General features: G+C 36.6%; 1 protein-coding gene across 1 annotated transcript in view; it reads left to right on the top strand.

Moving 5' to 3' along the window:
- LOC121317325 (AN1-type zinc finger protein 3-like) overlaps positions 1-19,607 on the top strand; it is a 51,234-nt gene that overhangs the window by 4,044 nt on the left and 27,583 nt on the right. The window contains exon 2 of the mRNA XM_041253140.1: positions 14,398-14,438. Coding sequence (XP_041109074.1) covers positions 14,398-14,438 — 41 coding nt within the window. The remainder of the gene's footprint in view (positions 1-14,397; positions 14,439-19,607) is intronic.

Consider the following 19,607-nt stretch of genomic DNA (forward strand, 5'->3'; position numbering starts at 1 on the left):
ATACTGTATTTTGACAATGGCTTTGAAGGAAACTGTCAGCGACAGAGAATACACGTTTCAATTGCTGCGTTCTGTTACCCAGAGTTTGCTGCTCTTGGCTTCTGTCTTTCTGACGTCACACGCAGCTTTTAGAGAAACGTCTTCTCCAAACCTTGCAGCATAGCACACGTTTTCAACGTGCTATATTTACATTTGTCTGGATTATCAACAGTCAGCTTAATGCAGTTAACATTAACTTTATTGTAAAATTATACATCACTTATCACGGATGTAGTACATTGTTTAAATAATTGATTTATTTAATATAGCGTTGACAAGGCTGTTAACGCTTCATTATATAATGACAAAATGTTGTTCGCCTCCACTGACAAGGTGCAGCAGTAGTTTTAGTGGTTATTTGCATTACGATGAACAGGTCATTCGTGATCTCTGCATTGTCCCTTTAGTTCACAGACGCAGTCAGACTTCTGAAGTAACATTTCAAAGCTGTGCAGGGTTATGCAGAATATGCACAGATTGCTGTGGCTGTTGAGTGACGCCTGCAGTGCATCTCCGCGATTCTGTGCAGAACTGAGGAAATCGTTGTGCTATAAGAACACGACCAATGTCTCGATTAAAACAAGCACAGACCCGCGACTGCAGCAGGATAGCCTCCTTATCAATATAGTTTTGTTTAAACAAGTTTATAGCACTATTCCAATTTTCTTAGGTAAGTGAAGAAATCTTTTTTTTTTTTTTACAAACTCCACATGTGTAATAATCATTAGAAGCTTACTTGTGCAGTTTCATGACATGTAGCTATAAATCCAATAACACATTTTAGTATTAAAATACATCCATTTTTGCTATACAGATTTAATTTATCGGTTGAAAAAATAAACAACTAATCTCTGCTCTTAAATGACAACCTGTGGTATAATTTTTTTTTAGCAATAAGACAGATCATTTCCCAGTTCTAGTTACCATCAGCTAAACAAAGTATTTGTTTATCTATTTAATTTTATACATTAAAATGTTTTAACAAACTACAGCACCACGTCATTTTGAGCAAATAGATTAAATACTGTTTTAGTATAACATTGAGTATACAACTTTTTTTTTTAATTCTGATTGTCTTTATATAAAAAAGAAACGTACTAAGTTAGTAAGATAGTAAAATACCAAATGTTTAAAGCATTCCATGAAAGGAAGTGTGATTTGTTGGTTTTATTTTTGTGAATTACCGTAAGTTATGTGATTTACATTAGTCTTTCTTAATTTAAGCCTTTATTTTATAACTGCATTATGTACTTTATATTGTGATATTAAGGTTATCACTGTGTTTTTTTAAATGATTATCATACCGTGCAAATTTTATAACATCCCATACGTAGTAGATCGTACTTGATTATTTACTTTTTTATTCTGATTTGAAGCCTGTCCTTCAAATTTTACTTTTTAGAGCATGCCCTTTTGGGCAGAGGGGTGGACTTTCTACAGTTGAAAACTTATCATACAGAAAACAATTCAAGTGAAGCAATAAGCGCAATAATTAAGCTAAAAAGGAAGTGAAAAGTTGTTTTTTTTTTGGTGAACTCCAATAAACTATGTTATCTTTCCCCAGTCAAATCGTAGAGATCCTAAATAAGTATGTTAATTTACCATAATGAACAGTAATTAAAAGAAAGTAGAACATAAGTGCAACCAGATTTAGTAAATGAAAGACAAGTCATTATTCAAATTCTTTGTCGTATTATGTATTTAAAGTAAGGCAAGTTTATTTTTTCCGTTAAGTGCTCCCTGACTATCATGTTCTGCCGCCCAGCTGTACGGAATTCCTGGGGAGAGCCTTGCTACCTGTTCTTATTGTTATTTACCGCCCAAATCCAAATCTTTTCTGTCAGAATTTGTTGATTTCGTGTCTTATCTGCTGAACACGATATGATTATTTTACTCTGAGATTAATATACATGCTGCCATTTGATCTGATTCAAAGACTAGAATTAAGGCTTTTAGATTGTCTTCATTTATATTCAGGATTTACCAGACCTGCTCACAAAATGATTTAGTAATCACTTGGGGCTTTACTGCTCAAAATTCATCCACAGTAGATCTTGCTGTTTTTGATCATTTGTGCATTCCTTTTGAAGCTACATTGCCTTTACTCCCAGAATAAATTCTTAAACCACAATAAGTTTTTCTGAAGTAGTGAGACGATCACCACGTGCTGCTTCCAACTCTGTCTACTGATGAGTTAGTTGATCGATATAACTGCTTTTTAACAAGTATGTTCGATATTATGGCCACAGTTAAACATTGCACCATGGGTTCACAGTGTCCTTACAGAATTAATAGTGAGTGTTGCAAATTGGAACTTGGATGGAGGGATAACATTGCACATTCACTATATTTGGAAACATCTGTTGAGGTACAACGAAGCTCTGAGAACAGCGAGGCATTGCTATTTCTCAAATCTTATTGCTGTTGAAAAAATACTTTTGATAGATTAGTAAGTCTAACATCTGCTGAATTTTCAATGCATACCAAAAAAATTTGAATGTGTGAATTTTTCTTCAGTTATACCTACTACTGCTGTTAAGTGGCACTAGAGTAGCGCATAAACCCTATTCAATGCCAGCATCAGCGTGAAGCAATTTATTAAACATGCAAATAAGCAAAATAATGAAATGGCTGTGGATAAATTAAACGCTGTGATTGGCTGGTCAAGGTCACAAGACCTTGCATTAAGAATTGTCTTATGCAAAGCTAGGGGCGAATCGGCTCTGAAGGGCAATCACTTTCCATGGATTTATCTTCTTTAAAATGTCTCTTTGGCCACAGCAATAGTTGCTGATAAGCCCCGGGCTGCAGAATCTAAAATCAGGGTGGAGATTAGATGCATTGGATTTGAACAAGAATATGGTATAAAAGGTTCAATACATTACAGTAATTGCAAACATCAGTGTTTATTGTAATGTAGTGAGCAGTTTTGTGCATGTTGACTGATGTGACATTCTGCATACTTTTTTTTTTAGCACAACAGTACATATGGTTTTCCTGTAGTTTTATAAATCAAATTGATATAATTTCTGATTTAAATATAAATGGAGCTGTAGAATGTGTCCTTGACCCACACTCGCTGCTTATTGTTTATACGCAGTCTGTTTTAAAATATGTAAATTCCATTTCTGTTTGAATTGTTAGAAAAAATAACTTGTACACTGACAGAAGAATTGAATTTTTTTTAATTGTTATTTTAGAAACACTTTGGAAAAACATGCTTTAAAATAACTTACGCATTGGAGCTGCACAAACTGATAACACTGTGTAACAAAAAAAAAATATATTTTTTGTTCCTGGGTAGTAAGTGTTATTTCCTAATTGCTTATGCCTCAAAAGTATAGAAAATGGCTATTATTCCCCACAAACTTTGCTTTTGTGACCAGGACAGTGATATTTCAAAATATCACTATTTCCAAAGGGAAAACGGGCAAATGTGTGTCTTTTCGTTCACATAAAGTCAGAAAAAAACAACATATGAATCCAAAAGATTTAGAAGTGAGAAGTTTTTCAAGATTTACAATTATACTGTATTTACAGTATAATTGTAAATCTTGAAAAACTACTCACTTCTAAATCTTTTGTAGTCATCTTTGTATTACTTTAGTATAAATACATGTTAATTTGGATTCATATGTTGTTTTTTTCTGACTATGTGAATGAAAAGACACACATTTGCCCGTTTTCCCATTGGAAATAGTGATATTTTGAAATATCACTGTCCTGGTCACAAAAGCAAAGTTTGTGGGGAATAATAGCCATTTTCTATACTTTTGAGGCATAAGCAATTAGGAAATAACACTTACTACCCAGGAACAAAAATTGTGTTACATAGTGTTATCAGTCTTGAGCTCTCCACAGAAGTCAGGTGCTAAAAATCAGTTGATGGTCATTGGTGTTGATTGGGATTGGGCTAATTTACCATTCCAAGTAAAGAAACAGCTGCTGATCTCCACCCAATCTAAAGCCCAACATATACATGGAAACGTGTTTCTTCAAAAATGATTGAGAAACTTTTTCAAGCAGCACATGATCATTCTTGCTGCACACTCCAAAAATTGAGTTATAATTGCTCTACAACTTTGTAAAAGATAGAGAAAGCACAGGATCAGAGTCGTGTGGACAAGGAAGTGAACTTTAAATCATGGGGAGAGAGGAGCATACCATCTTTTTAAATGAGCTACGCTTAAGTTATCGTAATTATGTTAATAGGGATCCAGATACTTTTGAGGAGCTGCTGAGGCATGTAGGAACACGAATGACATTACAGTGTGTCAGCGTTCATATCAATAAAACTATTGATTGTAGCAGGATTCCAAACCATATCATCTTCTCTAGAAGTTGCCATCTTGCATAGTCACATGATTGATGGCTTATGCTCACAAAGCATCTCCTGATTTGCTAAAGGCAAAATGTTTTCTTGTAAGTGTCTTGCAAAGTAGAACCCTGGTCTGTGAACATGTTTCCTTGTTGCTGGAAACATCCAGCGTACATGAGGAAATATTTTGTCTGGAATCATGTTTCGTTGTGTATGCTGTGCTTAAGAAAAGCGGCAATCCACACAAATCCAAGCAGCTGTTCTTGGAATGGATAATTGGCTCAGTCAGCACCTGGTTTTCTCAATCCAAATAATGGTTCATGCAGCACTATTGCAAGTTAAAGCTGAAAGTTGAATTTACATTGGAAAGACAAATAAAATGCTTCAAAGAGTAGACTAAGCCTCTGCTCCATTGGCCCTCTCTGCCCTGCTGAATCTGACTGGAAAAGACCAAACGAGAATAGCGTTTAAAGACTGTCAGCAGTGCTACTGTAGCTTGTATGAGATCTATGATGTTCGTGGTTGTGGCCTCTTTTCAGAATTCCCTTGGGTAGGTCAGCTCCAAGGGTGATGTTGGCCCCCATGTTGAAGCTCTTGTGTTTGTATTTGAGTGAGAGGATGATGCAGTTGAGGAAAATATATGAAAATATATGGAGCATTTGCAAAATTATTACCAAAAGATCCGACTAGGTTTCAAAAATCAACATGATTCTGATATATTATTTTAATATCTGTACACATTTATTGAGAATGTTAATGCCTTCCATCCAAACCGTAGCATTGAGCCTGTAATAAATGAATCCCAGAATGTTTTCAGGTAATCATGATAGTAATAATGTTGACCAAGAGGAGGCTGTGTGTTTTCATTTTATTTTTTTACATTTTTTTTTTTTTGGGGGGGGGGGTGGGGGGGGGGGGGGGGGGGGGGGGGTTTCATGCCTGACACTCACTGTGACAGATGGCTTTAATCCTTCTAGGCAGCATTGTTGTGCAGCTAGCTAAAGAAACAATTTAATCTGAACAACACTAATATAGAGTTTAAACAGCCTGCCCGCTCCTCCCCACAGTCCCGTGTCTGAGGTTCATTATAGCTGTCTGGGAGTGAATGACGGGCTTCAGTCCTTATCAGCAGAATAGTGGAGGTGTTTGCTGTGAAGGCAAAGCAGCAGATTAATCATCCCCACGATTTATTATTCTTGGAGGATGGTTGTTTTTGATGAGCTGTTATCTATTTCAGTGTAAACTCTGAGGTGAATCCAGTGAGATGGAATATCTTCTTACCAGGGCTGCTTTGTTTATTATAGGGCGAGGAAGTAATGCCCTGCATTGTAATTAAATCAGTAGGGCAGGGGCAGTTTAACCAGGCCACAGTATGACAAGGCTTTAGTAAATAAAGTATTTTAAATGAACGATTGGTATTGGTTTAGCAACTGAGAATTTGGTATAATGTCTTCAACAACTTCAGCTCCAGGACGTATGCAGGTATGTGTCGTACCTGCGTATGTTAAGGTTTGCCTTCTGTTCATGTATGGGGGAAAAAAACAAAAGAAAAAAAACTTGTTTGGAGTCACTGATTTTTATATATTTATTATATATATATATATATATATATATATATATATATATATATATATATATATATATATATATATATATATATATATATATATATATATATATAAGTAAAACCTTACTGGAACTCGCACACGTTCGTTGCCCCCTTTAAGATAGGACCCAGGTCACTGAAATGGAGTTTTACCTTCAATATGCACACTTTTTAATAACACAGTGTCTAAAAATAAGCAAATACAAACATGTTTGTTTGGATTTTTGGAGCTCTGACTATGATAACTGAAACTTTTTCATTAAACACATGTGCATCTCTCTCTCTCTCTCTCTCTCTCTCTCTCTCTCTCTCTCTATATATATATATATATATATATATATATATATATATATATATATATATATATATATATATATATATATATTAATCATAGATGGCTAAAAAAAAAAAAAAAAAAAAACACTGCACCATTGAACCTCAATATGAAATGAATGGGGGGGGGGGGGCTGAGCTTCTAAGCTTTCCAACAATACCGCCCCTTTCAGTCTAGCTGCTACACTGACGGGGGCAATAGGCTCAAAATGAAACCTAAGCTGTGAACTTTGTCACGTAATGAGAGGCTTAACTTCAGGCAGTTGTAGTTCCGGCTAGGAGTACCACATACACACACTGAATAAGTCTTTGGAAAGCCCTGAGTCGTCTGTACTTTTAAACAAGCCGGTAGGTGGCTTTTACGGTGCCTGAGTAATATGTGCGTAAGCTTCAGTTTTAAGAGTTAAAGCGAAAGTCACCGCTTGCAAAACTACTACCCAGGAACAAAAACTGTGTTACATAGTGTAATCCGCCCCAGCATTTATCACATCCATATTTTACAAAAGGATTGCTTTCAACCTCTGTTTAGAATTAGTTCTCATTTATCAGAACTGGTGCAATTTTCCCTTGAAGAATGGGCAAAAATGTCACCATCCTACTGTGCAAAGCTAGTAGAGACCTATCCAAACTGACTTAAGGGGCTCAATACTTATGCAACCAGTACATTTCATTTTGTACATTTTCTTTGCAAGTTTTGCTGACATTTAACCTCCTCCTCATATAATAGTGTTCAGTTTAACCACTACAGCTTTGAATAAAACAAAAGTTTGTTTGAAAAACTGTGAACCCCTTATTTGAATTCAACAAAATGTGACATTAATGGTAGGGGGGGTGAATACTTCTATGAGACCCCCTTTGCATATTATGTTTGTTTATTCAACATCCCCCCCCCCCCCCCCCCCCCCCCCCCCCCCCCAGAATCCATGACTGCAAGGAATAGTCTTTATAATAATTCAAACAGTACACCTATCCTTAAATATCCTTACACACGTTGAAAAATATAATGGTAGTAGTCTCTGTGTATAGGAACACCTTCTAAGAGAACACTTTGCCTAAGGGAACACCTTTGTGGTGAAACAGATTTATCCCCCATTGTAAATGCTCCGCTTAAAGGAACACCTTCTTGACACCGAAAGAAATTTGTTCACAACGGATACAGTTCTGTTTTGTAAAAAAAGCGACCTGTCTTCAGAGACACTGATAGGCTTATTAAACCTTTCCAGAACTGTCATTATATAATTGTTTTCCATTTTGATTTGCACAAGTGCACCTAATCGATACAAAATGGCATGTGAACAAATGGCAAAATGCACCGCTGTTTCTTTTGCTATAGAAAGTTGGAAATTGTTTGAGCTCTTGAAAAAAAAAAAAAAACCTGAATTAGACGCAAGTCATCAAGCAATTTGGTGTTTCCAGTTTTTCGCGAGTTGCTTCACCATTCTGTTAAACAATGTGCATGTCTTGTAAATATTGCTGCTGCATTTTGTAACGTGTGTAGTGGTGCTGTGTTAATTTAGTTTGACAGTTAGTTTATAAACATTAAGTTAACCCTAAGTAATGCCCATTATTTTTCCTCTGCCATTGTGATAGCCCAAAATACACACGCCAGCTAATTTCATAGTACATAGCGATCTAAGCTTTTTGAACATGTTTGGCTTTTGATATTTATTTTCAATCCATTCCAGTCCATTGAAAAAAGAAACATAGTGTGTTTTTATATTTTTTATTTATCCTTGAAGATGTTTTACATAGTATCTTATTACACAAATCAGGAAGTGTAATGTTGCTTATATTTTGTACCTCTTATTATAAGACTGAACAAGTTACAATAACAATGCCTTAGAAGAGCATCTATATGTGAAAATCTATATGCTATGCTTTCTATGCTAGTTACCTCAACCTAAGGTGCTTATTTGTGATCATAGGAAGCGGAGGTGTACTCAAATATGGTATTCAAATGTCTTGATAATTCAAGCCCACTATGATTATCACAAGTGTTGCAAAATATACACTAAACTGGACATATAACAGAGCACCTATAGAGGTGTAATTAGTATTACCTTGTTCCGATTTTGACATGGTATTGCTCAAAGTACTTAGGACTGTGTTATGCAATAAACACATTCACAGGCCTTGGTTGGGCCGGAACATAATTTTTCAACAGCAAGTCAGTTTAAATTATTGTTATTATTATTTTTTTTTATTTTTTTAAAGCTTCCATTTTAAAAGTGGGACATTATTTAAAAAAAAACCTTGTAAATAAAAGTGTAGGTATTTTCATCCCTAATAATAAAGATACAGGTTTGTTGGATGCTGCATTTCTTGAAAAACCTTACTGCAGGATACAATTAGGGTTTACAAAATGAACAGCACCGGTTGAGTACAACACCACAATATGCACAATAATAACAGGCAAGGCTCAGAGGTTCAGAAAAGAGGTACGGTCTGTTTTATGTTGGTTTGTCCTTTTGTAAGGCTGAGATTTGTATAGTTGCAGGAGCCCGCCCACTCCACTCTGAGAGATATCCATCCTTGAAGATTAGGTTCTGAGCAGGGAATGGAACCCCAGCATCAGAGGATGAAGGGCACTGATTCAGTAAACTGGCTGCACTGCAATCACAGCCAGTATCCAGAGATGTAACACATTCCTGAAAAAATTAGAACACACTAATTAGCATGGTTACCAGATTTTTCATGATTCTGTGCTTTTAACTGTATAAACTTATCTATAAACACAATATTTCATTATATGATGTGTACTTATGTAAGCTGATAACACCGTGTAACAATTTTTTTTTTTTTTTTGGTTCCTGGGTAGTAAGTGTTATTTCCTAATTGCTTATGCCTCAAAAGTATAGAAAATGACTATTATTCCCCACAAACTTTGCTTTTGTGACCAGGACAGTGATATTTCAAAATATCACTATTTCCAATGGGAAAACGGACGAATCCAAATTAACATGTATTTATACTAAAGTAATACAAAAATGGCTACAAAAGATTGAAGTGAGTAGTTTTTCGAGATTTACTGTATTTATTTTTGTAGTCATAATTTGGATTCATATGTTGTTTTTTTCTGACTTTATGTGAACGAAAAAACACAAATTTGCCCGTTTTCCCATTGGAAATAGTGATATTTTGAAATATCACTGTCCTGGTCACAAAAGCAAAGTTTGTGGGAAATAATAGCCATTTTCTATACTTTTGAGGCATAAGCAATTAGGAAATAACACTTACTACCCAGGAACAAAAATTGTGTTACATAGTGTAATTAGTTAAGTGATCAATGAACCAGCAGCTTTGAAGCCATCGATACTATATTCCTGTGCTATTTGAGCATGCAGAAGTCCCATTAAGAGGAGCATCAGGGCTTATTCTCCACGTAAGAAATGAAATGTCACCAAACAGTGCTGTAGGCCATTCATTATCTGGCTCATTCACTTAAACACTGATTGCTTAAAGGTTAATTGTTTTATGGTGGAGGATTTCACATGCAGCTTCTGTATTCTGATTTATCCCATGTGTATAGGCTGGGTTTCCATTGTAGATAAGTTATAAATTAGTGGTTGACTGGTGTGTATCACTTCTGGGACAACTAAAGTGTAGAATAAAGTCCAACAGACAACCCAAACACAAGCAGATGGTCAGTTCATTTGGTCGGTTTCCAGCTCGGTGACATCAAACTGCATTTCTATTTTTAGGATCTGTATGCTTCTCCCGTGACAATTCAAAGCCCATACTACTTGTGGTTCCCAACAGACCAGTCAATGCATAGTTCATAGTTCTTACCTTTTCTTGGTGCAGTGAACTTATCACCACTTACCAGGATCTCACTGAAAATGAGACGTTCGTGTGAGGAATTTGTTAAACGTGAAATATGAGAGGAGGAGATGGCTAGTTTTATTTATTGGGCTGCTGGTTTGAGTCCACCCAATGTTGGTAATTAATATTCCTTGATGTTACACTTGGTGCTTCATGTTCACCATCCCTGCATAGAACCACAATATTCAATACTATCATGATACGCTAAATGGATGCCAATACTATCATGATATGCTAAATGGATGCCAAACGTGTTCATGCAAGAAAAAGACCAATTCACAATTTAGTTACCAGGGTGTGTTAAAATAGAGTTAGTCTGCCGATTTTTGTTCTGTTTGTTATGAAGGTATCATTGGCATTGCGCTGGAGAAAATGTCAATATCTAGGAAAACATTCACCAGTCAGATACAATTCCGTGTGTATATGTATATATGTGTGTGATATATATAAGATTTGTATTGCACTCAGGTAATTGAGTACATTTACAATGCTTAATCAAGAATATCATAAGTAAAGGCAAGTGTTCATCAATTATGAATTTCTTTCTATAATACCAATATTCTTAAATCAATAAACATATGAGCGGTAGGATAATTGTTTGAATATGACTGAGGGGGCTATAAAAACAAACTTCGTACATTCTAATTTAATAGGATATTACAAAACTGTAATTCTGTAGCAATCTTCTGTTTTAATTAGAATCCGCAGCACAAACTTACCCATTACATTTGTTTTTATTTATTCCAGTACCTATTACTCAATTAACTAGATTGCTTCAATTATTTTCACTCTGTCTGATTGTCAAATTGTTTCTTTCTATAATAATAACAATGTTTTTAAATCAATAAACAAATAACATGAATGTACTATGTAAGTAGGATAACTGTCTGAATATGATGGGGGGGGGGGGTATAAATACATACTCGGCTCATTCTAATTTAATAGGATATTACGGAAATTCTTTAGCAATCTTCTGTCTTAATTAGAATCCGCAGCACAAACTTACCCATTTGTTTTTTTTTATTTATTCAGCACCTATTACTCAATTGACTAGATCGCTTCAATTATTTTCACTCATTGTTTCCATCAAATATTACACTGACCCCTTTTCTCTATTGTACAGCAGCATACCATGTCGTGCTTTATAACTCTGTCTTTCTGCAATTATACATTTATTACATTCCCACATATGGAGTCTGTTAATCTCTAAAATGCTTTAGTTGAACTAGGGATACCTATTTATCTCCTTACAGAGTCAATGCAGGGTTAGAATGAAGTTATCGTCTGTTCAGTTTACCACCATCAGGCACCGACTTGCTGTAGAATTTGCCTGTATTCCTGTTCAGACAGCCCAGTCTCACTCAGTATATTGGAAATCTCTTCCCCAGTGCTAGTAGGCCAAATCTGTTAATTACTGGTTCAACATTCATCAACTTTTACTCTTTTATACAGTTGTTAGAGCTTATCTTTATGTCCTTCTGTATTTAAATTTCTTACAATTTTTAGTCAAATTACTGGGGTGTTCATTAAGAATATTGCTAAGAGTTATAGGTTAAGCTGTTAGCTATAGCTCTCTTCTCTCCTGACTGAAATTATTATTTTTCAATATCTGGCCTAATACATAATTCCTTTACACTTATGCATTCTTTTGAATTTATATATATATATTGTTTGTGGTATGACATTTTGTTTGCCATAATTATTTACATACCACAGTTCTCGTCCGGTTCCTCAATTATTACAAACATAGCTTTGCCTCATTCCTTTGTTTAGAGGTACAATTTTATAAAAAAAATATATAACAAACATCAGAAAAAATGCTTTTCTTTCCCTGTGTGGACTGAACTGTACCACGCCCACTACAGCATGAACACACAGTGCACCAATGAAGCGCAAGATCGACCACAGAGAATAAAACCCGCCCCAGTGACAATCTTTCTGTTGCACGACTTAGAAAAAACTACTTGGAGGCAATTGCCAAACCCCTTCCTTTTTATGTCTGCCTTACTGTGGCACCACAGCAGTCGGATACATGAGGGACTGCTGTATATGATAAATTAGTCAAATGAATACATTAAATATGTGTTTGGGGAAATATGTCGTGACCAGTTATACGTCTAGCATATTATTCAACATTTAACCACTTCTTTTAGAGTAAAATAAAAGTATTGGGTTTCTGTATAATCAGTAGCACCACTTCTGTCATTCACTCTGTTCCCTTACATTTTAACTGTACAACAAATGTAATTGTTTAACTGCCACACAGTGTTCATAGCTGGCCTTATGAATGACAAGCCATTCCAGCAAAGTTACCTTTGACACTGCAGTGTGGCACAGGGGATGCTTTGTTTTCACTTCCTTTGCTTATTGTAATTAGACACTTTCCTGTGCAGTTGGTTCTCAAATACTTCACCACTGTTAACCGCCAGACTCGTAGATGGTACTCATTAATGCACAGCAGGCAGCATCAGTTCTGTTGCTTTAAGTTGTTCACATTTTTTTTTTTTTTTGGTTTGTTTTTTTTAGTAACTTTGTTTGTTTCTTCAGAAAAAAAGTAATATGATGTCCTTATTACTTAATAAAAAAAAAGTAGTCTGTTATATTACTTGGTTTTTATATTTCTTTTTCTTGTTCTGTGAAACAGTTCTGAACACAAGGAACACAGAGATTTTTGGAACGCAGGAAACAGCCACTTGATAGTGTTCACAGACCTGTTTATTTTGGCACTGGAAGAATACTTCACACAAATTACAATTGATGTTCACTGACTAACGTTCAACACAAAACAACTGCCGTTCACAAAGACAAGATCACAAATTACCTAAAAAGCACAGGAAAGACACAACATTAAAGAAGCCCCAGCCACGCCTACTCCTAACAGGATGAATTATTTAATAAACAGGTACACCTGGAATGATTTTATACAGAAAGAAACTATTTAACATTCGTTCCATTCATGCTTTTTATTATAAACATTCATGTTTTACATTAAACCATGTTTCTTCTCCTTTTACACATCTTTGTGTAACCTTCATGAATACCATCTTTGTTTACAAACAGACAATTGATAAACTATTCAATTATCCTATGTTTAATGGTTATTATCATTGTCATTATTATTATTCTCTAGTCCCTAACTCTTACCAGTAAAAACTGAACATTAGCATTACCCCTTCTCTTGGAAGATTAGCGAACATATGGCTATAACAAAACACCTGTCCCCCATGTAAAGCTACGGCAACTTCATTTGGTAATCAAAATAAAGCAATATTCCGTTGCATATCAAGTACACCGCAGCTCTATCGCCAGAATAACAATAATAAACACAGTAACTGGGATTGAAATATTAGCGACTGCCCCTCACAGACTGTTATTTACTTTAATTTTATGTCTGGTAATTAATTGAACTGTGTCCAAAGATGTTTTTAAAATATTTGTAGTATAAATGCATTGTACTGTATAGTTCCCATTTAAATCATTTTGTAGTATGAAGAAAAAGTCATACAAACATTATAATTCAGTAAAACCATGAATAGCAAATCAGTAACAAAACGAAAAAAAAACTAGAAACACTAACTATATGGTGATAAAACAATGAACTGCAGTAGTATTACTCCCATTATAAATATAACTTATTATATTACCTCAGTTATACAAAAGTAATATTACAGTAGTGGGCTACACCAACTCTGCTTTCTTTGTTTTTGGAGCCTGGAAACAATTCATTTCAGCTCCCTAATAATTAAGAGTTTTAAAGAAAGAGCGTGTCAGTCTGTTTCCTAATTAATCACTGGGAGTTGGCAGTTTCAGACCGTATGATGTGTTCATGGGAATGAACTTGGGTAGAATTGTTTTCTTCACCCTAAGTTGTTTTATATTGGTGGGAAAATATGTAAGTTTGTAATTGGGGACCCTGACAGCTTTTACACGCATAATGCTTCTTCTGGAGAGGCTTTGCGCACTGCGTCGCATAGGGCTGCTGTCCTTGCTGTGCTCCAGGTAAAGGCACCTGTTTGGGCAGCCTCGCTCCCGATATCCGATTTGTCTTAAAGAACTCTTTTTGAATTGCAAACTCTTATTAATTATAGCACCCGCTAATCAATCCCTTCCAAAAATGGTAGTGGTTCAGAGAGGAGTATTTTTTTCATGTCATTAAGTTCACAGTGCTAGTTTTAATGCCGACTTCCTCTAGAAAATTAGATGTCTTTTGAAAAAATGACATGGGCTGCTCCCATGAATCATGTTTTTTATTTTCTCTTCTCTCTTTTTAAACCCCCAGGTCCAGCAAGACCATGAATCTCTGCTCCAAGTGCTTTTCTGGTAAGTCACTCCTCTCTCCTATTTGAACCAATAAATTCGAGCCCAGCAAAGCAAATATTTCCTCATTGTTTATCAAAGGTCTTGTAGCTAAGACGAACATTAGATTTCCCCATGCTTTATTGCCTTTTATTACCATCCTCCTCCCATTATCTTAGTGCAATTGAAAGTTTCCGTTTTTAATAGTATTTTACGTGACATTAACAGGAACAGCAGTGTTTTCATCAGGTACATGTGGAAAGAATATCTATTGTTATATTTGAGAATAGGGGTTTTGCCAACGTTGTTGCTTTTCATGGTGAATAATTGTCGAATAAATAACCTTACCCTGCACACATCTACACTGTCCTATTTTTGAGATGCATATCTTCAACAGTGGTTAAATGTTTAAACATGTTCCAAGTTTTAAACATTTAGAATCATTCCTAATAGTTTAAACTAGAAACTATTAATATTCCTAGTAAAGGGCCAGTCTCTGATTTTGATTTGAGGCTGATTTGTGACTTCCAGTAAACCAGGATTTTAGATGTAAAATTGATACAACTCTGTCACACATCCTCCCTGTAATCGTAGACAGATTCTACAAGGAATTGCCTAGGATGATTCAGTAATGACTGAAGGAACATTTGTTAGCGGGAACTTGCTGCAGTAACCTGGGGCCAGTTTTTCAAAACGTCAACATGGGATCAGGATTACTGTGATGCAGATATCGATTTGGTAATTCAATTGCACTTTTAAATCTTGTAACTGAGTTTTTTCAGAATTGTAAAAGGAGATTAAGATTATTTTCTATCCAAAATACCAGGATAATTTTGATCCTACTACAAAGGTGGTTGTAACTTTTAAATAACCATAGAACATAGATATTGTGTTAGAATTTCGATAGAAAATGCACAGTGTGTGTCCAAATAGAGTATTATAATTAAGGCTATGATTTTGTCATGGAAATCGTGAAACTGAAAGTCAGTGAAATCATACAAATGGATTTAAAACACTTTTGATTAGGCGCCTACATTATGCAATATGTCATGCACTGAAAATACAAATCTGCGAGTATCTGTTAATTGTTTGGTTGTGTATGCATGCAGCATTTGTGTAGCTATACAGGTCAGCGAACGAGACAGAAGCAAGCATGTAAATCGGTGACAGCTAAATGCAAAAAAAAAATTGTAAGTGATCTGTTTTCTGTAAACACAGAAGAACAGATGCATCAGAGAACAGATGTTTACCAACTTAGTGGCTTTCTTTACAACATGCTGCTTGTTTCAGAATCATGGAAAACTCTAGTAAATCCTGGTTCATACAGCACCTGTTGCAGATGAATGCAGTACATCAGGCGCAGACAGCTAACTGTGCAGCTTCGCTATGTGCTATACAGGACGCATCATGTCGTTGCCCTTTTGACTGTGTAAAGTGTAAAATGTCAATTTGAGCAACCACAATATACAACTGTGCGAGGGGAAAACCTGTTTCATTTTAACATAGCATTTTACATGTTGTGAATGTTAGTCGTGGTCATCTTGGCTGAGATATTGCAAGCTATGGATCCCTATAGTTCTCAATTTAGAACATCATTATTAAGAACGTATTATCCCTAAACCATTTGGAAATTGATCTTTTTTGGTATTGAAATTCTGGAAAGGTTCCATGATGAAAAAGGTTTAGAGTAAGTGGTGTTTTTAAACATCAGCTATTGTATTCAGATGGTGATTTTTATTGAAGCTCTGCTTCAGGGTAAAGGTTAGCCTGTATGGTTTGTTGTGAAAAGTTTTCAAAGGATAAAGTATTGGCCATAAAATAAAGCCTGCATGATAAAGTTGACGATGGGTTACCTTGTTGATGGTGAATCATTGGGATTCTTTACGACCCAACTTGACAGAGTTTCACATTCGTATTTAATGAGTGAAGAATTGAGCCCAGTGGTCATTGTATGGAATAGTTTTTCACAGAAAACTGTTTTCGAAAATGGTCATCTGAGATTGAGTTAATTTCCACAAAGTATTATAAAAACACATCTAGTACAGAACAGAGAGCTTGGCACTGGGGGCAAGAGAGAGCCAGCAAACCCCAACAGAGTACGAACTCCAGGCTGTTGATTCCATGTGAGGGACCAGGATGCTGTTGGGTTAAAGCCTCTCGGTGCAGTGTAGTGTTTGTTGCTGATATTCATATTAAAGGCACAGTAATGCATAGAGACAAAAATGTGATGCAAGATTAACTACCTGTCTGTCTTATCTGCACATCCTCTCCCTTCCACCGATAACACAAACCTCCTAAAATTAATTTTAATATTCCTCTGCACATGAAGCCTGGAAGGGCTCTTTAGCCTGCAGAATAGGAAAGAAAAATTTGCTATAATGGAATGTCAGTGTTAATTTGGTAGGATGAAGAATGGTTTAATAACAATGGGGCGCTGGTGTGCTGCGGGGGCTGTGCTGAGCTGAGTGGGGAGCTGACGCTCCGGTGCCGATATCCCTCCTATGTGTGCCTGGGACAAGAGGCAATCAGTTACCATGGGGGGCTATAAAGCAAAACCGTGCCTCGCTTGCTAAATTAGCCAGGCAGATGAGCCCAGCCGCCAAGGGGGCAGCCAAACTTGGGATTCGCCATTAGAGATGACATGCCTGTCTCTGGCATATACGTGTGTTTTCACTCCACTTTATTTCTTGTTAACCTCAGCAAGACCAATGAGTGAGCTGCTGGCAGCAGGGAGTAGAGACGGCACTGAAGAAAGGTAGGAAGACAGTCTGGGAGTGCTGAGAATGTGGGGTTACATGCATACATTGGCCTCAATAACACATTTTAACAATTTAAAACAGCACTGCTAGTCAGTGGATCATAGAATGTTCATTAAAGTAATTTGCTTATTTAAAAAAAAAAGACAAGATAATTATCTATTCGGGCATTACAATATATTTTTGAGCAGGTAGCAGAATTGAGGGTATTTGGCAACTAACTTCCCCTATCCTCAGTTGTACTACTTTCCTAGAAAAAGGAGTGCTGTTTTGCTGAACACCGCAGGGGCTAGAACCACAACAGTTAGCTTTTACTGCTCTCTAGAGAAAAACAGCAAATGGTCTCCATTACTAGACAGTAATAGAAACAATGGGTTTTATATTATGTTATAACCAACTCCTCCAGCTTTGTGCAAACAGACTAATGATCTACAGCAAAATGTAATTTGTCGGGCATCTGCTGTCCGTGAAGTAGTGCTGGTATCCCGTGACAAAAATTACCATTTTTATATTCGTTCCCACAACAGAATTTATAAATGGGTGTATTGTAAAGATATCATGAAAAGTAAACCTGTGCACAGGAGGTCTAATATAAATAACACACATTCTGCAGTGTTTCTAGGTAATTTGATGGGGTGCCATCAAGTTGTATTTAATTTCCAAGAGGTTTTTACTGTAATATTGCACAAAGTATACTTCTGTTTTCCAGCTAAGACTAAAGAATATTTAGAAAACCCGTGCTTATTCCAGCGTTACTATTAAGTTTCATGTAAAGAAGGGGCTCCCGAGTGGCACATCCAGTAAAGGCGCTCCGCGTGGAGCGCAGGATGCTCCCTGTAGCCTGGGGTTGCAGGTTTGGGTCTAGGTTATTCCACTGCCGACCATGGACGAGAGTTCCCAGGAAGCGGCGGACAATTGGGAGTGCCTAGGTCAGCCAGGGTGCCCTTGGCTCACCGTGCAACAGCAACCCCTGTGGACTGGCTGGGCGCCTGCAGGCCTGCCTGTAAACTACCCAGTGCTACATGTAAAGTGTAGGTAAGCCAGTGTCCCTGGTGTGACCGGTGAGTGAACGCTAACAGGATGGTTTAATGGAGCCGTGGGATTGCAGCACCTCTGTGCACGTTCGTTATTGGCACAGCGTTTCTGTTGACTCCCTGAGCTCTCGGTGCTGCCATCACTCCGTAACTTGGTGTAAATACAACTCCTTTAATTGTCTCCGCTGCCTTCCTGCCTGCCAGCCTGACTTGCGTTGGCACTCAGACTAGCGCTACATTAACTCGGCTCTTACATCAATGGAGGGGAATCATCCTGGCACAACTGACAGCTCCCCACTGCAGCAACACACACTTTAACACTGAGCTGGCCCAGAAATAATAACCAGTTAAATCTGACACCAGTGCAGTGCATTTCAAAGTCTGTTATCCACTGATGTGTGCAGGGCAGAGAATTCTGTTCTTGTGTAGCATGCTGTCATTTAAAACGTATTCATTCGTGTTATACTGAAACAATATTTGATGTTTTTCTTAACTTTATTTCTTTATATTTCATATGGTTGTATTGAATTTTGGTTTGCAAAGTTGACTATACGGTGTGGAAAAGCCGTTTTAAATCAAATACTTGCACATTGAAACATATCAATAGCATCATGATGATAAAACTAAGCTGAAATGTAACAGCATTTCATTTATATATATATATATATATATATATATATATATATGTGTGTGTGTGTATGTAACAACTTCTGTCCTCTCCCCAGTTAGCATATCTCCTTTGTTTATTTGTTTTTGCTTTCTTTCGCATCTCTGATCGCCTCTCTCCCTTTCCCAAATTGGTTTGAAAGAATTTTGGAAATGGTGGAACACGAAGCTGCTCATTCAAGTTCATCCCTGGAACAAGATATCTCTATTGTATTATACCCCTGTATCTGCCCAATATTTAGTGTTTCCATGTCATCCAACTAATCGATCAGGAGTACTGATGATTAACAGATGACCTCTTATCGTTTTTAAGGCAAGTGCCTCTTCACTTAAAGCAGTGAACCCTGGCCATGAGGCCCCAGCTTGGCAAGTCTCTGTCTGCATTTTGCCGTGGGGGTATGACCAGTTTGTTTTCCAGTGTTCTTGCAGTTCCTTCACCTTATAAACTGTTCCACAAATTGTGTTATTCTTTGTGGACAATGCTCCTTTTAAACCCCGACTTCCATCAGTTCCCCTCTAATGTATTTTCCTCCCTATATCTTCCCCATTCTTTTTCTCTGTAAATGCTGCACCAATTGGCAAGACAGCTCTGTTCCTCCCAAGGTCCCCAAACTGGTAAACTGTTTGCTATTGACTAAGTTAAACCAACAAGTTACTGGGTGTTCGCCCTTAACTGAAATACGATGACAATTGTTTGTCCTGGGTATGCCAGTGGAACAACATTTAAACAAATCCTA

The sequence above is a fragment of the Polyodon spathula genome, chromosome 6 (genome assembly GCF_017654505.1).
Source record: "Polyodon spathula isolate WHYD16114869_AA chromosome 6, ASM1765450v1, whole genome shotgun sequence".
Taxonomy (NCBI): domain Eukaryota; kingdom Metazoa; phylum Chordata; class Actinopteri; order Acipenseriformes; family Polyodontidae; genus Polyodon; species Polyodon spathula.